General features: G+C 44.9%; 1 protein-coding gene across 1 annotated transcript; it reads right to left on the bottom strand.

The window, feature by feature from the left end:
• Positions 1 to 7,853: 7,853 nt before the first annotated feature.
• Positions 7,854 to 24,987, bottom strand: SHISA7 (shisa family member 7). The gene is made up of 5 exons (XM_035134230.1): positions 24,440 to 24,987; positions 22,360 to 22,514; positions 19,232 to 19,297; positions 9,044 to 9,196; positions 7,854 to 8,470 (listed from the first exon to the last, which is right to left on the bottom strand). Exons 1-5 carry the CDS (start codon positions 24,985 to 24,987, stop codon positions 7,854 to 7,856), a joined length of 1,539 nt encoding a protein of 512 aa, XP_034990121.1.
• Between the last annotated feature and the right edge of the window lie 1,847 nt (positions 24,988 to 26,834).

Below are 26,834 nucleotides of genomic sequence, written 5' to 3'. Positions count from 1 at the left end.
TCTCTCTCCCTCTCATTCAGAAGGGCCACTCTGGGCTGCTTCATATATTGCATTACTATTTTCCTACCCTAAGATAACCCCTGTACCTTATTGCTAGAAGCACACCGCACATACTGAATAGAGACTGTTCAAGCAGCCATGGGACACACCAGTACACTGTGGTTCACCCATTGCTGTAACCCTCTACTTTCTTGTATGAAGTTTTCCACAAAGAAAACTAGTTAGGTGGGGAGTGATCCTGTACCACATTTTAATGTTTGGGAGAAGCATGCTGCAGGAAGATCCAGGGCACTAACACTCACGTACAGAATTGCACACAACTTTGTTGGGTTCACCAACATACCTCCCAGCCCACCCATGATTGAGTCTATCTCATCCCACTGGTTAACTGGGATGAGCACCTGATGCTCTCAGGCCTGGGCTTGCTGGTATGACCGTGTGTATGGCTTATTTTAATATTTTGTCACATGGTTCATGAGCGAAAGAGACATCAATGGCTCCCAAACAGTCTCCGTTCAATACATATACATATATATTTATAATACACAGTTCTTCTTTTTTTCCTGTTAATAAACAAAACAAAAAGCCTAACCAAAACCACAGCTGTTGATGAATATGCATGCCAGCAGGCAATGGAAGTTCTCCATAACTTTTTTTCCCTTTTCACACAATAAGGGCCCCTCAGCCTGCCATTGGAAGTAGCTGGAAGAGTATGGTTAGATCCAACTGTAAAAAGGAGGAAAATAACCCCAGAAGAAGGGATACAACAAACCAACTTTTTAAGTGCAAGATTCTAATCCAAAACAAAAATGAGGGGTCTGTTGGCAAATTTAGAAGTTGTCCAGTTCCACTCTAGAGGGAAGGCGCACCCATCCCTAGGATGAAGCAACTACCATCCTAATTTTATGATGGAGGGAGGGAGTCATTTCTAGGAACAGAAAGAATCCTACCTAACAGTGATTTGATGAAAGAGCTGGTCAATTATACAAACAGGAATACATCAACTTTTCTCTAGAAGAAGTATGGATTCTCTAACACAGCTGCTGAAGGAAGAAGTCTCCACACAGACTCTAGAGGGAGGGAGATTACAGCTCAGCTTCAAAAGGAAGGAAATTTCCAGTGAAATTTTAGAATAAGAGATTGCCCTTAAAGGAACAATCTTAGGAAGGAAATCGATTTTGGAAAAGGTCATCCCAAAAGATACCCTACATCAGGCATCCCCAAACTGCGGCCCTCCAGATGTTTTGGCCTACAACTCCCATGATCCCTAGCTAAGAGGACTAGTGGTCGGGGAAGATGGGAATTGTAGTCAAAAACATCTGGAGGGCCGAAGTTTGGGGATGCCTGCCCTACATTCTCTAGATTTCACACTACAAGAAGAGCAGTGAAAGCAGCAGAAGGTGCCCAAGATGGTGGAGAGGCCCCTTTGACAAGCTCGTTTTGAGGAAGTCGTAATCAAGGCTAGCTAGAACCAGCCAGCAGTAAAATAAATGGAGCAATCTTTGTTGATTAGCCATTCATTCCTCAAAACCAGGACACAGACGCACACTCCCTATTCACTCTGTTTTCTGCAACTCTTCCCTGCATTCCCATAACAGAAAGGACTGTCTGAACTGCTTCCCATACATTCCCCATAATAAGTCACACCCATCTAACACCAGAGATGCCAACTTGAATAAAATACTGGGGAGGGGCCAGGTGACACGACACGGTGCACACACACTATTTGAATGGCAATGCCCCTCAACTTTGGGGGGCAGCCCTCTCATATATTTTATGGGGGGGGCAAAAACTCCTCAGCCCCTAGGAGTTGGCTCTTTTGCCTCACACACTTTGAACAGTCACTTCTCTCACACACATATTAATATGCCCATTGCTTTCTGCCAGACAACTTGCTTTTTGGATTGGCAAACGTCAATCCAGAGAAAACCCGATTACCACTTGCTCCGGTTTAATGGTAATGATCAGGTTTCTCCAAGGGCCAGCTGCGGGGGAAGGCCAAGCAACTAAATGAACATTACTCCCTATATTAATCCTGCCGTTTCCATCGCATACCCAGTCCTCCCAGGCCTCTAATTCAACTACCAAATAGGACACCTCCCAGCTGCTGCCCACAGTTCTCTCGGCGTACAATTGTACTCCTAACAATTTGTAAGAGAAACACAGAAGTGATATATGTTGGCAGAACGAACCTCATCAAAAAATGCTCCAAACCTCAGAAAATGGCTCGCAATGTTTTCATGGATCTTTAAACATTAATGCAGCTTCTAAAAATGCACCCCTGTGTATATTTCAAGCACAATGTGATAGCTGACCTGATAAGGTATTGGCACTTATGGGGCTAGGGGGCTCTCACCTTTCAGAAGTTTGTGTCCCCCTGCCCATTCTTGGAACCAACCCAAGAGATCGTAAGTTGGAAACTCTTCTGATATTGAAAGTCTCATTATGTGGGAACAGTTTCCTCAGATTCCTGCTGCCTTCACCCAGGCCTTCTGGCTGCTAAAAATCTTAAATAAAAATCCAGCGTTAGGTCAGTCAGATTATAAGTGAGATCTGTCTACTTTTAGGATTACTTCTGTTGCTGTTCTTTTCAGCTGCTTGCAAGCTTTAAACCAAGGAAAGCAGCCTGACCTTTCTGCCTCTCTTTGGCTAGGAGCTATGATACACTGGTTTGCGTGTGTGCTGAAGTTTTAAAACCTAGAAGTCTATAAGGGTTTCTCAATAATATGCTTCAGTGTCAGTTTGGGTTCCTAAAGGGAAAGTTGATTTAAATACTGGTTTTCTTTCATTATTATTATTATTATTTTAAAAAATACATATTGCAAAATAAAGCAATTTCACTATAAAAAATAGCAAGAGAAAATAAGCAATTAAAGTCTACTGGAGCAATCAAGAGAGGCTATTCAAGGGGCAATTAACAGGCTGTTATTCACTAATTACCAAACAGGTTTCATCAGATGGAAGAAATAAAACAGGCTGAAGCTACAAAAGGAAACTTGTGGTTAATGTTGGTGGGCCTTTCTTATGACTAACAATAGGAGGATCTCGACTATGGATAATATATTGTGTTATATTAAATGCTTATGCCATTTTAATTCTATTTTCCTCTAAGGCAGGGGGTAGGCAACCTAAGGCCTGGGGGCCGGATGCGGCCCAATCACCTTCTCAATCCAGCCCACAGACGGTCCAGGAATCAGCGTGTTTTTACATAAGTAGAATGTGTCCTTTTATTTAAAATGCATCTCTGGGTTATTTGTGGGGCCTGCCTGGTGTTTTTACATGAGTAGAATGTGTGCTTTTATTTAAAATGCATCTCGGTTATTTGTGGGGCATAGGAATTCGTTTATCCCCCCCCAAAAGAAACCAAAGTAGTCCAGTCCACCACATGGTCTGAGGGATGGTGGACCAGCCCATGGCTGAAAAAGGTTGCTGACCCCTGCTCTAAGGGCTCGTCCACATCTGAACATTATTTTAGTTTTACTCTACTCCTCCCACCCCCACATTCAAATTATACCAAACTGGTCCACACCAGCATACATTTGAATTTGTATATGAGGAGCAACTTAGGTCTTTCCAGTTCACACCAGTAGGCGTCCCTTTTAATGTTTGTCCCTGCCTTCTAATCTGCTGATTCTGTAATGCCAACTAAATGCCGACAAGTGTACAAAAGCACACAGGCAATTGTAAATTTGCTTGTGCAATTTTCTGGTTTTGTGCAAATCCGAGGAATCAAAAGAAATCATAATAGATACACATAGATAGCTAGAAATACGGCGAGTGTCATTTGCTTGGGCAGTTTTCCAGTTTTGTTAACATCTGAGAGATCCAAAGCTATAGAAATATAAAGCTAAGCTCCTGTGGCGCTTACTAACAGACTAGAAAAGACATGAAAGCAGTTGTAAGCTCTCAGCACATTTTTTTCAGATAGCTGCCCTATACATCGGATGTCGAATTTGTTCAGTGATTTGCTTGTGCAGCTTTCTGGTTTTGTGCAAATCTGAGAGATCAAAAGAAAAAGATACACTCCTCCATTCAGGAGGAAGAAAAAAAAAGAAACGAAATCCTTACGGAACTAGTGGGCATAGAAAGGGGAGCAGCGGAAAGTGACAGTTGATCCACCTGCCCAGAAACACTGAAACAATTCATTTGTGATCCTGAGTGGAGTGGTTTGTAGTCTGATTTCTCCCAACTCATTTAATTATCTCTGCATCAGGTAAACCTGAATTTACAGAGCGGAAGCATCAAGGCTGGTGTTATTTTAAGGTAACTTCATGTGGACTATGCAAATTAAACAGGAATGCAAACACACAATAAACTCTGGTGTGGTCAAGCTCTAATTGTGTGGAAACACTGTCTCCTTAGCACTAAAGGGCCCTAGTGTGAAAGCAGTAGGAATTCAAAACTTGCCGCACACAATCCTTTGCCACATCATGCTTGGGATCTCCTACAGATTAGTCCATGTGGAAAGAATTCCCACAAGGCTGTAAGTTTGAAAACAGAATGGACTGCTCTCTGATTCAACCCAGATCCTGCTCCGGAGTTGCAAGTCCTCAAATTAGTTACCTACCAAGTGCCCCTTTCCAACAACACGCTCCTTGGCCATCTCTCTCTCTCTCTCTCTCTCTCTCTCTCTCTCTCTCTCTCTCTCTCTCTCTCTCTCTCTCGGGAGAATACTGTACCCATCACCATTGCCTCTTTCAAGGTTTTGCATTGAGAAGTTCACAAACGAAAAATATAACCCGCCAGCCCCAGAAAGAACGGGGTGGAGGTGGGGGTTCATTAGCCCTTGATTAGAGTTTGGTAGGGAAGAAGAAGGGGTATGGTACTGAACAAGAAGGAAAAGAGGCAGAGATGTGCGCAAGATGGCTTTAGACTGCAAGAGGAGCATTATCTGCCCCTGCAGGGGCTACTGGGGTGAATTACAGTACCCTAAACTACAGCCTGGCACTGCTATATGTACAAGTTATACAGCGCCCATCAGGGACAGCTAGAAGGAGAAATAGAGACAGGCTGTAGCTTTTTCTGAACTGGAAAAGGACCTCTAAGAAGTTACATAGGCGCAAGAGTGAAAGCTAAAGTAATGACAAAATGAGAAAATAAAAGTGATTGAAACTAAGTGCTGAAACAAAAATCCACCTGTATTTGGAAACGGATGGCATTTGAAAGAGTCATACATTTCCAAAATCTTCAACATCTCACATATTTCTGATCTCGGCAGCGATGTTTTTTGATATATTGCCCAGAATTTTATCCCTAAAACTTGAGTGTCCCTCTGACTAAAAGTTCGTTGCCAAGCTTGTTAATTTTGAGGTATACAAACCTGCTGATATAAATTCAGTATTTCACTTTTTTCCCTTTCTAGTACAAATGGTGTGCCTTTCTCTGACCCAGTCTGAATAGACAGAGTCATTCAGAGTGTGGGGGGGGGGACAAAAATATTTCCACTATCAAGCATGTTATTTTAAAAATACTTTCTATCATTTTTTTTTTAAAAAAGGGAAATTAGGTTCCCCTGCAAAACTCCACCCATTGACAGAGGTAGTGAAACAAAAGTGATTTAAATTAAATCCTGTACATGTCTACTCAGAAGTAAATCCTACTGAGTTAAATTAGACTTTCTTCTGAGTAAATGTGCACAGGATTGTAACCTAAATTGACAAAAGTAGCATCTGAAAATAAAAAAATCAATCTGGGCACACTTCTTTCAGCTAAAACAACCCAGAACGTGAAATAAATATTTCAAGAATGAAATTTAAGCCTCAGGAGGGAGGATACTATTAATAAAACCAATTCCATTTAAAAATACTTTTATCTTTCATCTCCTCATTTAATTAAAAAACAAAAAACAAAAAATATTCAGAAAAGTTAATAGAAAGAAGATGTAAAAGTGAAATTTTTAAGAGTCCTGAGCATAATTGGGGGCAAGGAAAGGGAGGGATAGTGGGAAGTTTGTTTATCAGAATAATGTTTGAAAGAGCCGAGACTCCTTTAAAAGCTACACTCACGAGAACCAAAGAACAGGCATTGATGGATACCCCTAGTACCTGGGAGGTAAATAAAAAGCACTAGAAAAATTGACAGAATGCTAGCGATATATAAAGATATGTACAGCAGAAGCAGGGAGAGGGTGGACCTGACCCTGCCCTAGATCCCTTACGAGCAGAGTCCTGGCAAGGTTATAAAACAAGGATGGGATGTGTGGGATGAGAGCTGCAAAGGGCAGTGTGTTGTGTAAAACCCCACTTCCTGCACCTTCGAGTACTGACCAAACTCAATACTGGATGCAACAAGACAAGAGGGCTGCCCACCACGGCCCACTTTTCTTGTCTTGGAGTGCATGTCAGGAAGGAGCAGGGAGGGGGCTCACATCTGTTTGCTTTGCCATGGCATGAACAAATGGTGTGGCCATGCCATCAGATCATTTATGCCCTCATTGATGTGCACCAGTAGGGCCAGATGCCCCTGGCCCTCCTACAAAGGTGCTGGCGTGAACTAGGTCCAAGGTGTTGATCCCAGCCATAAAACAGATGAAGCCCCAAGGAGGTGACTTCGTTCGAAGTGGATGAGCTCAAAGTAGTCAGTGATGTCAACAAAGGTGAATGAGGCCCACAGTGATGAAGTCACTAAAAGTCAACATCATTGCAGAGCCTGGCTACTTTTGATATTGGTAGCTACTGGCTGAATCCATTGTGCTGAAATCATCAATAGGTGACAGGCACAGGAACTTTTGACATCATTCTTAATCATCAGGATTGGCAGTACTATCATCAAATGTTTGACAAGGCCTTTTCAAACATCGGTACGACTGTTTTGCCCCGACATCATGCAGTATTGACAATACCTACACATCTGACGTCATCAGTCCATGTGATGCCCTGATGGGTTATATCACAATCAATATACTGACAAAACGTTCTCTCCGTTGACATCATCTATAACTGACAAGTCACATAATGTTGATGTCATCAAAGGTCCACAGTGTTGACACCATCAAATGTTGATGGTGTGGGCATCAGAGGTCAACAAGACCTACAGCGCTAACATCATCTGCAGCTGACAGAGTCCACAGTGTTGACACCATTGATGGTGTTGATGGTGTCAGTTGGTCAATGGAGCATTCACAAGGGTTGGCACTGTTCACAGCGCTTGGAGTACCAGAGACAGAGTTTGCCAACCTCATAATAAATCCACAGCGGATGTCGTCAGTCTTCAAAAGTCTGAAACAAAGCCCACAGAAATGATGCCATCAAACGTTGATGGACAACACTAGTGTTGTTGTTATCAAAGACTGATGGGACCTGGCAATTATAACATGACCCAATACTATCACCAAGGCTACGTTATTGATGCTGTGAAGGATCCACAGGCCTAGTCTCTTTCAGCCTTGATGTAATCAGATCTGGACAGCAGCGATGTCAACAGACTATGGGAAGAGATAGCAGCAGAATCTAATACATGAGACCTACTAATTTTGACATCTTCAGAAACTGACCAAGATTGTGCAGTAGGTTTCCTCTAAGGAACCAAGCTGGGCCTTGACACCATTGCATCTTGACCATGAGCCTTGGTGTTGATGTCATTAAATTCTGACAGCCAACGTCATCATCAAAGATTGTCAAGACCTGGCAGGTCGGTTGGAGATCATCAAAAGCCAGTGAAGACTAAGATGGTATCATTATCAAAGACCAGGCTAGGTCTTGACATCAACCAAGATGGAGGCCATAGGGCTTTAAAAAAAACAAAAGGAGCCCCAAGATGGTGAGCACCAAAGAAAGGGTGGGGTGGAGCAGAAAAGGGTAGAGAAATATGGCCTTGAAAAGTCAAATCAACCTGAGTTGGGGATTAGGGCCCTCTCACACGGTGACCTCGTTCTTGCTGCCAGTAGGGAGGTGTTGGGTTGGGTGGTGCCCAGGGATGAACTGGACTTGATCAATGGTGCTTTGCCTCTTGGCTGCAAAGCCTTGGCGCCGGGTGGCAGCCTGGCTAGTACTGCCTTCCCAAGGAGCAGATGCCTTGGGGGAATTGTTGGAGGTGGGGTGAGAGTTCTTCATCATCACGTGGTGGTGCTCATGCATGGGAGTGCTGCTGGCGCAGACGTTGGTCTGAGAAACGGCCTTCTGGTGGCCCAGATGCATCTCCTGGAAGGGGCCTGTGCGCTGATGAAGACGCTCAGGAGAGAGCAGGCGCTCCTGAGAATGCAAGTTTTCGCGGGAGAGGAGGTGCTCGTGAGATATGACACGCTCTCGTGGAATAGTGTAGTCGTAGTGAGATGGGCGGTAGCTTCCCCCTCCACCGCCACCATCTGAAAGGATGTGTTCCTGTGACATGACACGCCGTGGGTTGTGGGACTTCTCGGAGTAAGCATCCGTGTCGTAGTTCATCTTCATGGCATGTAAGGGCAGAGTCCCTCGGGTCAGTTCGGCAAGATGCCTCCGTTTGGCATAGAATTCATCCAAGTCCTTCTCAGCTGCTGGGAGATAGGAGAGATAAGTAAGATGTCATTGAATGATGAAAAGGTGGACTGGCGGATGTGAGAAGATGATGAAAGAGAAGGGCAAAACAGACTCCCTCCACTCCCAAGAAACAAAAACACCTCATGATCGGTATGTGAAAGGGAAGGATATAGCAATAAAATCACATCTGATTTGGCCCTCAAACAATTTATAATACATACATTGGCTAAAATTCTCATTTGCATTATAAAGGCAGTTTTTCTTCCGCGCCATCAACAGCCATGTCGGTCACAGAAGGAGCCCAAGAAAGGCTCAATGGCAATGTAAGCCCACGTGTGAAAATTTTCCGTATAGAGGAAACAGGGTCAGGGATGATGGTAAAGAAAGCGAGAGATGGCTGTGTATCATCATAGCTGCCAAGTTATCCCTTTTTAAAAGGGATTTTCCCTTATGCTGAATAGGCTTCCTCGCGAGAAAAGGGAAAACTTGGCAGCTATGTGTATCATGGAGGAGAAAGGCTCAAATTATTAGCCTTTGGAGATCAGCAAAAATATCCTCCCAGTATTCCCTTGCTAAATGCTCCAGCTTACCCAAGCGCTTGAGTGAAGAATAGCGGTTAAGTTCTGACTTGACGGCTGTCTCATATGATGGGGGCAGATGGGAAAGATTGTGGAAAGAACGGGAGCAGCTGAGGGTGTTGTACTTCGTGGTTGCGTGGCTGGGCGTGTGGTTCACATGCCAATCTTTTAGGGGACAGAGAAAGAAGAGAAAGCATATTAGTTCAACTCCAGGGCATTTGGAGTTTTAGTAAGACAAGTTGCTTCCATGCTAGCTATTTAGTCCTTTGTCGTTTTTTTACTGAGCATGCAGGTGACAATGCTGACAAACCTCTGGCGTTCCCATATTTATTATACTGTCCTCCCACACTCTTGTGGACATGGTTAGTGGTGGCTGTTAAGTTCCCCAGAGCTTAATTCAGAGAGTACCTGGTGAATCCTAAACTTTCGAGAAAGGCAAGGATCCTTCTCATCATAAGGATTCTCCTGTTGGCTCTGCAAACAGCATTCTATTTATTCCTCAACTCAGGGCCAGGCCACCCATGAGGCAAGGTGAAGTGACTGCCTCAGGCGGCAGGATCTACCAGACAGCAGATCCTGATGCTGATCTTTCTTCCCACCTCCTTGCTCCTGATGTGGATCTTCCCTCACACCTTCTTCCCTGGTGGGGAGAGGGTACCATTTTGGTACCCTCAGGGGCCAAAATGTCTTGTGCTGGCTGCCTAAACTGCACACAGCTTCCCCGTCACAGCGCCTGCTCTCTGGAATCTCTGCCTTGATTCACCTTCACCTTAAGAACGTAAGAACAAAAGGGGTGCAGCTCAGATCTTGTTAGCCCCCAAAATGGCAGGTGAGTGAGGTCCCTAAAAAGAAGGATTGGCAATTAAAAATGATTATAGTCTATGCAGAGTTAGCAGGTATAACAGGTAAAATAAGAGAGCAAGAAGACCAAGTACAGTATGTAAAGAGGAGTGGGAAAACATTGTGGAGTATTTGGAAAATAATTGTAAACAAGTGAAAACGCTAGCAGCATTAAGGTAAATTCAGCAGTATAATATATAACAAAGGAAGAAAGGGGAAAAAGAGATCTAAATGGATATATAAGAATATGCAGGGATGGTGGGGAAATTAAAGGAACCAGGGATGGGGAAGAAGGGAAGTCATTGCATGTTTTCATTTAAAAGAAAGATATTAATGGTGGAAATGTGTACAGTACTTGAATGTGATTTTGGAAATGGTAATAATGAAAATTTTAAATACAAAACAACAACAACAACAACAACAACAACACACACACACACACACACACACACGGGGAGCCCTGCTGGATGAGGCCAGTGGCCCATCTAACCAGATGCCTATTATGGGGAGCTTAAAAGCAGAACCTGAGCACAACAAGACTCTTCCCTCCTGTGGTTTCCAGCAACCAATATTCAGAGGCAATACAGTGGTACCTCGGTTTATGAACACAATTGGTTCCGGAAGTCTGTTCATAAACTGAAGCGTTCATAAACTGAAGCGAACTTTCCCATTGAAAGTAATGGAAAGTGAATTAATCCGTTCCAGACGGTCTGCGGAGTAAGTGTTCATAAACTGAAGCAAACTTTCCCATTGAAAGTAATGGAAAGTGGATTAATCCGTTCCAGACGGGTCCGCGGAGTACTTAAACTGAAGCGTTCATAAACTGAAGCATGGGTGTAATTGGTTCCGGAAGTCTGTTCATAAACTGAAGCGTTCATAAACTGAAGCAAACTTTCCCATTGAAAGTAATGGAAAATGAATTAATCCGTTCCAGATGGGTCCGCAGCGTTCATAAACCGAAAATTCATAAACCGAGGTGTTCATAAACCGAGGTTCCACTGTACATGTAACCTCCAACAGGGCAGGTACAACATATCCATCAGAATTAGTAGCCGCCAATTGCCTTATCCTCCATGACAACCTCACCCACCACCAAGACCTTGGCATTTCGTCTCCTGATTACAATCAAGTCAGCTGCAAGTGGAACACCAAGACAACCAAGAGCAGCTGACCTTGCTCTTTCTTCCCTCACCCTCAGAGTGGCTTTTCCCAACGATAACATACTTAATTGCAGCACCAGTCTTTCCAGCGTGGGCTTGCAAAATGTGGCGGCTATGTGTTGGGGCTGCCAGTTGCTGGGGTCCATGTGTCCTGGCAAGGCTCTTCAGTATTGCCATGGATGCAAGTGGCTGGGAAGCTAGCTGCCCACCATTTTGGTTTCCCCACAGTGCCCTAGCGCAGTGGTTCCCAATTGGGGGTCCGTGTGACCCACCCAAGGGGCCCATGGCACCATTCACATAACAGTAGGGACATCAACATGGACATCAAGTCCATGGCTTGGCTTTTGAAAAACAAGGAGTTTGCAGTACTTAGCTAATTAGGAACCACTGCCCTAGACTAGCATTGTTGGAACGTGAAAATGATTTGTGATCATTTCCTTGCCTCAGCCCCTCTCTCAGGGCCAAACCACAACAAGGGGAGCAAGTGGGTGGGTGGGTGAGCAGAGGGCTGGGACCACTGACATGGATGGGAGTCCACCACAGGTTGTTTTGCTAGGCACCCCTCTCCTGTTAAGGAGGTATTCTGCTTTTCCAGGAGCTGATTTCCCTCCCGGCTGTAGCATTCATTATTAACTGGTCTTAATTGGCAATTTCCTGTTTCCTAACAGCAGGTTCTCTACTAACTCGTTTACTCTTTTCCGCATGAAGAACTGCTTGTTCTTTTGTTATTTATCCTCCATTATTGTCATAGCTAAATAATTTGTAAAACACAAAATGATGCCTCAGTAACAATAAAAAAATACTCTTAAATCCCCCCCTAATGCCTATTATGGGCAAGCTACTTGCACATGTCTCACTGAGGCACAAGACTCGGTATAAGGCAGCTATTGGGTATAAGCAACTTTGCATTCCTCCGGTCAGTAGAGGGCAGTGTTGAGTCTAACAGATGATAGGGCAGCTACACTTTGTGGTTTCCCACTGACACCTAAGCTGCAACCCTTTCTCCTGCATGCTTCTATCTCTCTTTGCTCTCCTTCTGCACGAGGCAGCCATGAAACTGTCTCTCACGTTGTAGACTTAGAATCCAAAGCCATCTTTGTGGATAGGAAGTGACTCTTAAGAAAAGAACCTTTGTACCAATCGTAGTCCTGTCTTATTTTATTTTACCCTTCTAAACCATGGCAGTGATGTACAAATAAAACAGATGACGGGTGGCAGGTTAGCTCCAGCTTTCAAGCTCCCCATCCATCCACTCTGCTAAATACATATAAACTTTAAGCTGACAGTTTGGTTTTAAAAATGTATCAGCAGCTTCATATGAACCATGCAGGGCTGAAAAGTCAAGCGGTGTCTTGACATACCCCCACCCTCAATTACTTCAAGCAGGGGCAGCAAGAGACTGTAGCAAAGCAAAGGAGGCTTGGGAGACGGGGAGCCTGCCTGGGAAATCTCCTGCCTCCGCACTTGGCTAAGCACTGAGCAGATTCACTTCCATCTGCCAAAGCACAGTGGCTGCCAGGATCAGCAGTCCTGAGATGAAACTGACATTCTCCTCTCTTCCTTCATTCCTCCCCTCTCCTCTGTCTGCTGTTCTGGAAAGAGAGAGAGGGGCGATTCCACCTGGCCGTCCTCTCCCACTCTGTTCCCAACTCAATTCTGCCTTCTGCCCATCTAGAGATGGGCAAATCCATCCATTTCATCCCCCCCCCAATTTAAATTCAGTTATCCACATTCCTATGTCAGTTTGTAGTTTTGTCTTAATGAGAACCCACTAGCATTGTGTTGTTGTTGTTGTTTAGTCGTGTCCGACTCCTCGTGACCCTATGGACCATAGCACGCCAGGCACTCCTGTCTTCCACTGCTTCCCGCAGTTTGGTCAAATTCATGTTCGTAGCTTCGAGAACACTGTCCAACCATCTCGTCCTCTATCGTCCCCTTCTCCTAGTGCCCTCAATCTTTCCCAACATCAGGGTCTTTTCCAGGGAGTCTTCTCTTCTCATGAGGTGGCCAAAGTATTGGAGCCTCAGCTTCACGATCTGTCCTTCCAGTGAGCACTCTGGGCTGATTTCCTTAAGAATGGATAGGTTTGATCTTCTTGCAGTCCATGGGACTCTCAAGAGTCTCCTCCAGCACCATAGGATTGTAGGGTGATGTTATTTACATTTTTGTAAACCAGTTTCCCCTGATACACAAGATTCAAACCTCATCTTAAATGCAGCCATAGCCATAGGATTTGTTATTGTTTTCCCAGGAAACAGCAAGGATGACCTAGGCGAAGTGGGAGACACATCTGATAAAATCCCATTCATCCGATCTGAGTTCCGGATCAGGTGAACATGGCACAGAATCCCAGAATGGTTATGGAATGTCTGTTCTGCTTCCCCAGTAGCATTACTGGAAAAGCAATAGAATGAGTAGAAGTACAGGATCAACTGAGGCTTCTTCAGGTGGCCACTTTAAGTGGACAACTGTAATGTCAGCCCTCCTGATTTAAAAACAGCTGGGGGGGGGGGAAAGCAGCAGGCAGACTATTTGGGCAATGTGGAGCCTGTGCACACACCCAGGAGAGACATGTAGCTTGGGCACGCTGCAGGACCTGCAGTGAGTGCTGCCCGGCATTTTGTCACCTCCCTCAGTGGTGACACCTGGGGTGGCCCGCACCCCCCTTCCTCCTCCCCCCCCCCGCACCCTGGGGGATTAAATACTGAATTAGACTTTAATTGTTTTGTTTAAGTTTCTTGTTAAGATGGCTGTTGTTTGTATTCTCTTTGCTATAGATTGGATGCTGTATCTTTAAATTCTACGTAATTCTATGGAATTCGATGTACCTGCTGGCAGCCTTCAAAATGCTACTAGGTTTTAGCCAACAGTATCAGCTTAATGCAATTTGAGTGACAGCTGATCCACGGTTATTTGGTGCACCTTTGTGGACATTTGACTTGGTAATGTATCTGTTATTGTCTTACAACCCATTATAGAATGTGCAGGTATGTCATTTCAATCACTGTATTTTATTGTAATGGATTTTATTTTTATATTATTGCCAGCGGATGAAGAACATTTATTGAAACAGTCTATTATCCTGGAAGGACTGTTCTGTTCCTGTTGCTGTGTTTGGAGCACCTACCATCATTCTTCTGTGTTGCTGTGCTTAAAGCACCATCTTGCTCCAGCTCACTCGGCAAAAATTTGTATAGGATATTAACTTTGGAAGGCATTTAGCCTCAATCTGGTCATTTCTTTTCATGGAATATCTACTTGACTCTTATTAGTTTGTGACTCCATGTACATACTGTATGTTTTCTGATTGTGAATTAAGAAACAGTTTGATAGTGTTATATAGAATCATAGAGTTGGAAGAGACCACAAGGGCCATCCAGTCCAACCCCCTGCCAAGCAGGAAACACCATAAAAGCATTCTTGACATATGCCTGTCAAGCCTCTGCTTAAAGACCTCCAAAGAAGGAGACCCCACCACACTCCTTGGTAGCAAATTCCACTGCCGAACAGCTCTTACTGTCAGGAAGTTCTTCCTAATGTTTAGGTGGAATCTTCTTTCTTGTAGTTTGAATCCATTGCTCCGTGTCCGCTTCTCTGGAGCAGCAGAAAATAACCTTTATCCCTCCTCTATATGACATTCTTTTGTATGGCTATCATATCACCCCTTAACCTTCTCTTCTCCAGGCTAACCATACCCAGCTCCCTAAGCCGTTCCACATACAGTTCTGCAGCCCAGAACTGGCAGAGGTGATTTCAGAACCACTGGCAATAATCTTTGAAAATTCCTGGAGAACAGGCGAAGTTCCAGCAGACTGGAGGAGGGCAAATGTTGTCCCTATTTTCAAAAAGGGAAAAAGAGAGGACCCAAACAATTACCGCCCAGTCAGCCTGACATCAATACCAGGAAAGATTCTAGAGCAGATCATTAAGCAAACAGTCTGTGAGCACCTAGAAAGAAACTCTGTGATCACTAAAAGTCAGCATGGGTTCCTGAAAAATAAGTCATGTCAGACTAATCTGATCTCATTTTTTGACAGAATTACAAGCCTGGTAGATGAAGGGAACGCTGTGGATGTAGCCTATCTTGATTTCAGCAAGGCCTTTGACAAAGTGCCCCATGGTATTCTTGTAAAGAAGCTGGTAAAATGTGGGCTAGACAATGCTACCATTCAGTGGATTTGTAGCTGGCTTACTGACCGAACCCAAAGGGTGCTCATCAATGGCTCCTCCTCATCCTGGAGAGTAGTGACTAGTGGGGTGCCACAGGGTTCTGTCTTGGGCCCAGTCTTGTTCAACATCTTTATCAATGACTTGGATGATGGGCTTGAGGGAATCCTGAGCAAGTTTGCAGATGACACCAAATTGGGAGGGGTGGCTAACACCCCAGAGGACAGGATCACACTTCAGAATGACCTTAACAGATTAGACAACTGGGCCAAAGCAAACAAGATGAATTTTAACAAGGAGAAATGTAAAGTACTACACTTGGGCAAAAAAAATGAAAGGCACAAATACAGGATGGGAGACACCTGGCTTGAGAGCAGTACATGTGAAAAGGATCTAGGAGTTTTGGTTGACCACAAACTTGACATGAGTCAGCAGTGTGATGCAGCAGCTAAAAAAGCCAATGCAATTCTGGGCTGCATCAATAGGAGTATAGCATCTAGATCAAGGGAAGTAATAGTACCACTGTATTCTGCTCTGGTCAGACCTCACCTGGAGTATTGTGTCCAGTTCTGGGCACCACAGTTCAAGAAGGATACTGATAAGCTGGAACGTGTCCAGAAGAGGGCAACCAAAATGGTCAAAGGCCTGGAAACGATGCCTTATGAGGAACGGCTTAGGGAGCTGGGTATGTTTAGCCTGGAGAAGAGAAGGTTAAGGGGTGATATGATAACCATGTTCAAATATATAAAAGGATGTCATATAAAGGAGGGAGAAAGGTTGTTTTCTGCTGCTCCAGAGAAGCGGACACGGAGCAACGGATTCAAACTACAAGAAAGAAAATTCCACCTAAACATTAGGAAGAACTTCCTGACAGTAAGAGCTGTTCGGCAGTGGAATTTGCTGCCAAGGAGTGTGGTGGAGTCTCCTTCTTTGGAGGTCTTTAAGCAGAGGCTTGACAGCCATCTGTCAGGAATGCTTTGATGGTGTTTCCTGCTTGGCAGGGGGTTGGACTGGATGGCCCTTGTGGTCTCTTCCAACTCTATGATTCTATGATTCTATGATTCTATGATTCATAAGGCATCGTTTCCGGGCCTTTGACCATTTTGGTTGCCCTCTTCTGGACACGTTCCAGCTTGTCAGTATCCTTCTTGAATTGTGGTGTCCAGAACTGGACACAGTACTCCAGGTGAGGTCTGACCAGAGCAGAATACAGTGGTACTATTACTTCCCTTGATCTAGATGCTATACTCCTATTGATGCAGCCCAGAATTGCATTGGCTTTTTTAGCTGCTGCATCACACTGCTGACTCATGTCAAGTTTGTGGTCTACCAAGACTCCTAGATCCTTTTCACATGTACTGCTCTCAAGCCAGGTGTCACCCATCCTGTATTTGTGCCTTTCGTATAATATTGTTAGTATACTATTAGCCTACGTGTTGCTTTCTGTTTGCCAGATTATCCACATGGAGGAAGCAGCTCAAGGAAATGCCCATTTTCTCACATACTGTATTTTCTGTGTCAGTAAATTAAGCAGCTCAAAGTAGTTTAACAGGGGGGGGGGGATCCCAAGAAAAGTGCAAATGTTGGACAACATCATGAGTACACTCTGAGAAGTCTGAATGAACAGGACAGGGTGATGATGCAGTGAAGGAGAGATCTAGAAGCACCTTAAGTAAGTTGGCTTGAAATATCATTCTGCTCAATACATACTTAGGTAGACCAGTAAGCTGTTTTATTTTATATACTCACTGCCTGTCTCCTCGTTTCTCTTTATAATCTTCTTTAATAAACTTACTCAATTTGGAACTTGGGGCACCACTGGATTTTGTAACACCCAAAGGAAGAAGAAGAAGAAGAAGAAGAAGAAGAAGAAGAAGAAGAAGAAGAAGAAGAAGAAGAAGAAGAAGAAGAAGAAGAAGAAAGAAGAAGAGTTTGGATTTGATATCCCGCTTTATCACTACCCGAAGGAGTCTCGAAGCGGCTAACATTCTCCTTTCCCTTCCTCCTCCACAACCAACACTCTGTGGGGTGAGTGAGGCTGAGAGACTTCAAAGAAGTGTGACTAGCCCAAGGTCACCCAGCAGCTGCATGTGGAGGAGCGGAGACGCGAACCCGGTTCCCCAGATTACGAGACTACCGCTCTTAACCACTACACCGCACTGGCTCTCACACTGGAAGAGAACGGAGGCCACTTCCAGACTGTCACTGTTTTCAGGTGGGATTGATTGAATCACCTCCCGGTAAATTCAGGTTGCGCAGTTAAAGCTGATTTTGGGTTCTTGTGAAACAAACCCACTTCCCCAAAGGAAGGATCAGGCTCTTTGCATTAAGGAAAGTGGCAGGAAAAGGCAGAAGAAAGTGCAGGATGACACTTGCTTGACGCAACCTCCCCACAAGCAAATCAAACTGAATGCTCATAAATTAACCAACATCGTCTAATATTTCTGCAAACAAATCAGGCCGAATTAAACAGCTCATTTTGAAGTGACCAGAGCTCTCTCCCTGCTGCCCTGACTGCTGGAATTACCCTATGGGCTTTAAGTTAATGGAAAGCAGGAGGAAGGATGGGCCTGACGTTTGACTGTTGCAGACTGGGCACGTGGTCTGCAGCCTCCCCCTTCCCAGATATTAAAAAGCCAGCATGTTGCAAGACCTTCAGTCACCACAACGTAGGCACCCTAAGAATGAGTGCTGGCAGTTCCAAGCAGGTGGACGACATGTTTGGCAACTTGCCTACACAGCCCTGGGATATGAGCCCCGCCCCCTCACCTTCACACCATGCTTTTGATTCCCCCACTGAGATTATCCAGGAAGACGCCAAATCCCCCAGTGTGTATATGAGACAGGGCCTTCTCAGCTCTGCAACACAGAAAGCAGGCCTGGCGTCAATATCCTGGGGCAGCTACCAAGGAACCAACACTGCAGTAGGGTCCACTGCTAATAACTGCCCTGAACCACTTTGAAATGTATTTTTTTTTTCATAGCCTGGCAATGTTTGAGACTAGCTGCCTTTTAAATTGCCCACAATGCTGTAGAGCGACACTTAATTGGGGGCATTGTGCATAATAAAAATGGCAGCTAGACATAGCCACCTGGTGCTTCTCAGACCACTGCTGCCCTCCTCCAGGTAAGCCAACCAACAAAGGATAGGACCTAGAGGGCACTCATGGCCCTCTCAGACCTATCAGGAAGCTATCTTATACAGTATATGGTTAGACTATTGATCCATCACCTAGCCCAGTATTGGCTACTCTTTCACAACCACACCTTACCTTTAAAGCACTCTTATACCACTTCTCAGAATCAAAGGAGCTGCAGTTTGTTAAGGGCGTTGTGGATTGCAGCTCTGCGGCTGAGGAATAAACTACAGTTCTCATGATTATTTGTGGGAATCCAAGACTGTTTCAGTAGTGTAAGGGCTATTTAAATATAAGGTGTACATATGACCTAGAAAGCACAGGGATGGGGAACCAGGGTGCTGGACTACAACTCCCATTATCCATTGCCACTGATTGGGAGTTGGAGTCCAACAACATCTGGAAGACACACAAGTTCCCCATCCTTGGCCCTTCTCATAACCTGCTACCTGATTGCCTTCTGCACTGGAGAGGGACCATTGGTCAGGGGCAGAACATGCACTTTGCATATTCTACCCCTGAACAATTGTCCTTCTTCAATAGGGCGCCCAGATTCACTCCAGAACACCCTCCCTTGTTGGAAGGTCTCTTTAGCCCCCCCTGCCTGCCAGTTTATGAGAAAGCGGTAAAGACTATCCTTTTTCAATGAGCTTCCAACTAAAGTTGGTTTGCTTCCCTGATTAGCTTTGTTGATCTTATGCTGTATGCCTTCTGTCTCTCTGTTTTATAGTGCAAAAGTATAAGTAATACTCAGGGTTTAAAAATTGCATGGCACTTTGGGGGCAGGAGGGGTTTTTTATCCAAAAAGCAGTCCACCATCATTATTATTTTTGATTTATACAAATAAATAAGTCAATAGAGAATCAGCAAGTTGCTAAGATGTCACTAGCACTTACCCAGAGTGGCCGTGTGGTGCTTGGGGCTGTTGACGTTCAGGTGGATGTAATTATGATGCATGTTATCTGCAAGGCAAAAACAAAGCAAGAGAAAGAAGCGTGTGTATGTGATGGGGTGGACCATGTTAACAACGTTCACCTGCTAAAGCTGGAGACCATTCTTATCTGCCTTGAGCAGCCACTAGAGGTCCCCCAACACAGACGAAAAATGTCCGCTCCAAACTTGCAAACAATTCTGGCAACGTTGGTCTGCAGGGCCTGTGTGGCTGCATTAACATTAGCTAATTTATTTATTTGTTGCAGGGAAATTTCACAACCGGATTTGGGCTGGGAGAATATCGGCACAGGTTGAGATTGTGATCAGAACTAGGCATGCAAATTGATCACACCATCATTTGAAAGGGATGAATGATGCATGCTTATATTGAACATAAGAAGGACCCTGCATATGTTCAGGTGAAAGTCCCTTCTAGTCCAGCATCCTGTTCTCAAAGGTGCCAATGGGAAGCCCAAAAGCAGAACCCAACTGCAGCAGAACCTGACCGCAGCCACATTCTCCCCACCCGCTATGTACGCAAGGAGGCAACTAGAGCAAGGCAGAGCAGAAGGTAGATCAGGATCTACTGGAGGGTTTGCAGGAGTTTAGCAAGGGTTCTCTGACTCCCAGTTGACAAATAATAGCAAGAAACCTTTTTTTAAAAAACAAAACCCTTCCAATTATGCTACTAAAAAAGAATGCTTGGGGGAAAACCAGGAGTGGATTTTTCTGTGGAACGGTTGGTCTTCCTGATACTGTTAATAGATTGCTGGGACTGAGTGATGTGCTCAGAGGCACCCTGTTCCTTAATCCTCAGCATGTTTCTTGTACCTGATGGACCTTAGGTCTCTAGTGAAAGAAACAAAGGAGATCTTACAAGCCTGAAAATTGCCCACCCCTCTCATAGAACATACATGGCCTGCCATGCTTTATTTGAGGGTTGGGAGGGAGGGAGAGGTCGAAGAGGAAAGCCTGGCTCCTGGCATTGGAGCCCAATAAATTTAGGAGACAGATCTGGGGACTGCCAAACCCCTTTCCTCTGTTTCTGCAGCCATTTGAGGATCTAGGCATGAAGGTGCCATGGAAGGAGGACCTATGCCATCTGTTCCATTATAAAGGTTACAACAGGGGTCAGCAAACTTTTTCAGCAGGGGGCCGGTCCACTGTCCCTCAGACCTTGTGGGGGGCCGGACTATATTTTGAAAAAAAAATGAATGAATTCCTATGGCCCACAAATAACCCAGAGATGCATTTTAAATAAAAGGACACATTCTATTCATGTAAAAAACACCAGGCAGGCCCCACAAATAACCCAGAGATGCATTTTAAATAAAATAATACATTCTACTCATGTAAAAACACACTGATTTCCGGACCGTCCGCGGGCCTGATTTAGAAGGCGATTGGGCCGCATCCGGCCCCCGGGCCTTAGTTTGGGGACCCCTGGGTTACAACTTCCACCCTTGGCAATAGGTTAGGCTGGGAGAGTATGATTGACCAAAGGTGAGTGAGCTTCAAGGTTGAGCTGGGATTTGAACCGGTCAAAGTCTGACACACTCTGGCTCTCAATTAAGACAGTATTACACTGTTACTACGGCAAGTGGGGTCTGCAGCAAAATGTTGCACCATACCCTCCCTCCTAAAAGGACTTGTGTTGTTTCAGGTTCCAGCCAGCCATACCTTCCACACCGGACATTGCACTTTTCTCACTCACTCGTGTTGGGGGGGAGAGTGCAGCCTTTGGGCTCCCCACCCCCAAAATATTTTTTGTACTTCTGCAAACCTTGAGGTTCCCCCTGAGCATGCTGACACCTCCCCCCTTGTTTGCCAGTGGCCCTGGTTTTACCTACAACTTCGTTGGCACTCACCACCCCTGAGTTTGCTACTAAAACAAATAACTGAGGCCAGGTGTGTCTGGGCTCCTGAGAGAGAAGGGAGCATTTAGCAGGGAAGAGGGAAACTGCAAAAGCGCCAGCTTTCCTGAGCACTTGAAGGCTTTTCTTTCTACCTGGAAAGAAAACAGTTCATGTTTGAATAAGGCCCTCCCCCCACAACCCTAATATTAATCTTCAAGCCGACACAAAGACAGCCAGACAGCTAGAACCAGTTGCTATGGCAAAGAGGCTGTTTCCCCACAAGCTTTTGCAGCTTAATTCCTGCTGAGAATACACACACACACACACACACACACACACACACACACACACACACCAAAGAGCAGGAGTTAACATATTCCAACAAAAATAGTAAGAGAAGGGGCTAGAAGTAGATCACAGAGAAAATAGGGGATAGATTCCAGGAAGATTCCTGGGGTCCATGGAGAAGCCAGCTCAGCCTGCTGTTGGAAAACGGGGTGAGAGGCCTTCACCTCTTTTAAAGGAGCCCTGTTCTTGACCCCAGTTTTGCTGGCTTAGGACATTTTTTTTGGTTACATTTATATGGCATTCCTTCCTTCAGAGGGCTGAGAAGGGGAGTTCCCAGGTGATTCCACATGGGGCTTGGTGCATACATTAACACGAAACCATGGTTTGTGCTAACTTTAGCTGAGACTCCAAACCGTAGTTGGTGTTCCAAGATTTACCATAGTTTGTGCAATTTCCTTCCCTCCTCCACTTTCCTCAATATTTTCTTGATGCTATCCCACCCAAAAGCCTCTGATAGTGGAACAACGTAACCATGGTCATTGATTCAGGTGTGACACCAAATCACCGGTTTGCAAACTTGTGATTTCGGGTTCTGATCTGGCTGCCGCTCACAAACCATGATTTGTTGGAAAGCACTGGTTCAACAAGTATAACAAAGCCTTGGTTTGGGTTCTACAAAGCATAGTTTTGGCATTACAGTACATCCAAATAATCTCACTTAGATATTCAGTGCACTCGCACACTATTGATTAATCAGGGTGAAGCTTTTTCAGAGATGGGGACAGTGTTGATTAGGATGGATGACATCAAATAAATCTTTCACCAAATTCTAATAAATAATTCTGCAGATCAAGCTGTTGGTGAAGGTTGGTAGCTGATCCAGAATTGAGCAACCTTAAGCCATCACTCGCCTTGTCAGGCTGCCTGCAGTTTGCTGCCTCTCTTACCATGGCTGCTTTTGGACGGTTTCACTGTGTTGTACAGGTTCTTCGGGGGACGAGCTGAACCGTTGTCTTGGAAGTTTGAGTTAATGACGAGGCTGTTGTTGCGTTCAGAGCACGAGCTGCTGCCTGCTTGATGCCTGAGAATGTCAACCAGTGCCCTGGGGCCAGGAAAAGAAAGGAGGTGTTAGTGAAAGGGACACCAAGGCATATGTTTGGGCTGGATTGAGGCACTTCATTCATAAAATCATAGAATTGTAAAGTTGGAAGGGACCACAAGGAGGACTATCAAGTCCAACCCCCTGCAATGCAGGAATCTTTTTGCCCAACATGGGGCTCGAACCCACGACCGCAAGTCTCATGCTTTACCAACTGAGCCATCATCCCACCTTAGTATCTTTACACTATAGCATGATTCAGTGGAAGTTTGTCCAACTTCAGCCTCCCCAAAGCCAATCCTTGCTTGCTTGCCTGCCTGTCTGCCTTCTAATAAACAGTCCAGGGGGTGGAAGTTCCTTCTCCTTAGTCTCAGTGTTGCCCCTACAGCAAAAAAGCTCTGCCCCAGGTGCTGGCGGGGCGTGGTGCAAGAGAGCTCTCCCCGCTTTTGCAACTGGTGTTCAGAGGCATACTGCGTCTGATACTCAAGGTATTACAGAGCCATCCTGGCTAACAGCAGTTGACAGCTTCCCACAAACATGTCTAAACCCCTTTTAAAGCCATCCAAATTGGGGGGCATTACCACATCACTTAGCAAACCCCATTGGTTAACTATGTGGCGCTGTGGGTTAAACCACTGAGCCAGGTGGCGCTGTGGGTTAAACCACTGAGCCTAGGGCTTGCTGATCAGAAGGTCGGCGCTTCGAATCCCTATGACGGGGTGAGCTCCCGTTGCTTGGTCCCAGCTCCTGCCAACCTAGCAGTTCGAAAGCACGTCAAAATGCAAGTAGATAAGTAGGAACCGCTACAGCGGGAAGGTAAACGGCGTTTCCATGTGCTGCTCTGGTTTGCCAGAAGCAGCTTTGTCATGCTGGCCACATGACCTGGAAGCTATACGCCGGCTCCCTCGGCCAATAATGCGAGATGAGCACGCAACCCCAGAGTCGGTCACGACTGGACCTAATGCTCAGGGGTCCCTTTACCTTTACCTTACCACATCACTTAGCAAACCCCATTGGTTAACTATGTGCTGTATGAAGTACTTCCTCTTGTCTGTTGTGAATTTTCTGAGCTTCATTTGATGACTCCAAGTTCTTTTATTTCTTTTTTAAAAAATTGATTCTTTTTTAAAATTTGTGTAAAGAAACTCATGCCTTTTCTAGTTCTACAATGCCATCTAAACACAATATTTCAAGTGTGGCCTCACCATAGATTTGTATAGCGGCATTCTGATATGGAGTTTTACTTGCAATTCATTTTCAGTCCAATGCAGTGTTAAAGCACAGCAAGCAACAATCTGAACAGCGAGTTACTGGCCCAGGTCCTTCTCTAGAACAGAGGATATGTGTTTGTACAGTTAAATTAGGACTTGTAGTTCATCAGAGAGGTTTGTTCTTCCCTAGACAACATCCTCTAAAGAACTACCAGTCCAAGAGTTCTCTCTGCTTAGGCAAGAGAGAGAGACAGCTGGTGGTGAGAGGGACAGACGCCATAGGAATTGAAGACATTGATCCCAGGGGGGGAGAGAGAGAGAGAGGTGGTGTTTCTGGTAGGATTTACAGCAGGCAGGCGTTCTAATATGGGGCAAGAGCAATTAAACTACCCACCTATTTCGTTTGTTGAGTGTGCATTTGCAAAAGAACTGGACTTTGGGGAGGTAATTCATGATTTTGCAACAACGACAAAAAGGTCATGAACATAAAGCTTTAAAGCAAATTGGTCTATCAATAGAATGTTTCACCTGTGCTAGTCCGTTAGAATAGTAATTGTTACAAAAATTCCGAGGACACAAAGAATCCCAATCTGGAGCCACACTGGGGACAGAATCCCAGTCCAGCTCTGAGCCCCACTGCCAGCTGAAATGCTGCCAGGTTCACGCCACAGGGCTGAAGAACAACTTTTGACCCCACCTTGCAGCCTGCATTTTTACCTGGGCACGTTGAGCTCTCTTCCATGCGGTCTCCTTGAGGCTTTGCTGAAGAAGAATTTGAGCCCGACTGCCACGGCTAAGGTGAAGCTGATGACCCCACAGATCACGTACACGGTGCTGTTGCCTGTCTGCTTGCTTCCGTTTGGCATATCAGGCCCGTTGGTGGCTGTGCCGGGAACGGTGGTGGCAAACCACTGCGGGCTGTCACGGCACTTCCCCTGCTCCAGCCTCCTGGTCCGGTCCTCGCAGCAGAAGCGATACTGGCACGTGCCGCAGCAGAAGCGGTAGCCCCCCGTGGTGCAGTTGAACGCCGCGTCGTACTGCCCCATGACATCGTAGTAGCCTTGGCACGTCTCCGAGGGCCGCACCCGGCTCGCGCCGGCGGTTGCGTTGCTGCTGGATGATGTCAAGCGCTTCAGGTGGGCCAAGAGGTTGGGCAGGCCCCAGCTCTGGTTTGTGTGATGTTGGGCTTGTATGACGGCCAGAGCGGTGCGTCCCCCCAGGGCTTCGAGGGCTGCGTACAACATTACTGTCAGCAACTGGTACATGGTGGGTGGGAGAGTGCCGAGGAGCGCGAGCAGGGCTCTCCAACGCTGGGGTTCAGATGGATGTTTTTTAAAAAAGCTTATAAAAGAGATCCAGGAAGAAACACTGCAAAAGATGCAAACGAGGTTGTTAGAACATGAAGAGAAGCCTTGCTGCATCAGACAAGAGGTCCCATCTGTTCCTGTTTCTCACAGTAGCCAAGCAGATGCTCCCCAGGAAGAATGTGAAAGCAACACTCTCATCCCTGCTGGATAGTCATTCCCCCCCCCCAACAGGCATCTGAGATTCAGAAATACACTGCTTGGCCATGGAGGTTCCACCTGGCTCTCATAACTAATAGCTGCTGATAGAGTTATCCATCGTGGATTTGTTTGATCCCCTTTAAAAACCATCTTAGTTCATGGCTTTTTTCCATGGTGACCCTTAAGCTGTGTAATGCTCTCTTCCAAGAGCTCTACAGACTGCCAGTGTTTCGAGGGATAGATTCAGGGATATTTTAAATCTATTTTTACCCATGTGGGATCCGATAAACCCCTTTTATGTGCCTGTATTTGCATGTGTTGATGCTGCATCATACCTGTTTTGATTTGTCCTTTAGTTTTTGTAGGCATAAATTGTTGCCTAGAGCAGTGTTTCCCAACCCTGTGCCTCCAGATGTTTTGGGACTACAACTCCCATCATCCCTAGCTAGCAAGACCAGTGGTCAGGAATGATGGGAATTGTAGTCCGAAAACATCTGGAGGCACAAGGTTGGGAAACACTGGCCTAGAGGACTAGGTTAATAGGCAACTGAAAAATGTAAATAATAATAATAAATAATAATTTATTATTTATACCCCGCCCATCTGGCTGGGTTTCCCCAGTCACTCTGGGCGGCTTCCAACAGAAAAATGAAATGAAATAATCTATCAAGCATTAAAAGCCTCCCTAAACAGGGCTGCCTTCAGATGCCTTCAAATAATAAATTAAAGATAAACAGTACTATTGCAGCAGTGAATTTCCCAATTTAACTATGCATCATGTGAAGAAGTACTTCCTATTAATGATTTGGCTTAATTTCTTTTTTTAATTAACAGAATTTTTTTTGAACTGGAGTTCAAAATTTTGGCAACATTTGGCGCGCGCACACAGAATATAACAACAACATCATTAAAAAGACTAAAGAAACTCTCTGATAATTCAAATATAATGCCTGTGAGATACCTAGCTCACTAACAATACATACCTATATAAGTTATACATAATACAGTACATATATACATTGTAGTCAGAAAGAAACATAAGTCTCATGGCACCTTAAAGACTAACCAATTTCTTATGGCATAAGGTTTGTGTAGACTTGTGTAGTCCACTTCATAAAATGCATGAAAGTATGGGCACTTTATTAAAATCTGATCAGAAGCTTTAAGGGCTTCCATATAGGAAATAAATGGAAACTATGGCGCCATAATTGATCAATCGATAGATAGTTGTGTATGTAATAAGGATTAATTGCCTGCTGCACTTCCTTGAGTGTGTTTGTGTTTAAGCATAATCTCCCAAATTTTATTCATCCACTGCTGTCTAGCTATGCATATAAAATGAGAAATTCACACTAAGAAGCTGGTGGATTTTGATGAGGACTTCTTTCTATAAAATTGCAAACTGATGTTGGAATGTAGAGAACTGAATTTAAGGTTGCAAACACGAGAGCTACGAAAATTAGCAGATTAGCCCATCCCTCACGCCCCCCTTAGTTGTATTTTTTTTGGGGGGGTCACAATTGAAAAGTTCCAAAAGCCCTCTCCTTGTTGCTTCCGAGCCCCTAAAAACAGCATGTACTCCAGTTTATTGAAAGTAAAGATGAAAC

Source organism: Zootoca vivipara, chromosome 13, assembly GCF_963506605.1.
Source record: "Zootoca vivipara chromosome 13, rZooViv1.1, whole genome shotgun sequence".
Taxonomy (NCBI): domain Eukaryota; kingdom Metazoa; phylum Chordata; class Lepidosauria; order Squamata; family Lacertidae; genus Zootoca; species Zootoca vivipara.
The sequence above is the reverse complement of the archived record's forward strand: the minus strand, read 5'-3'. Positions and strand labels throughout refer to the sequence as shown.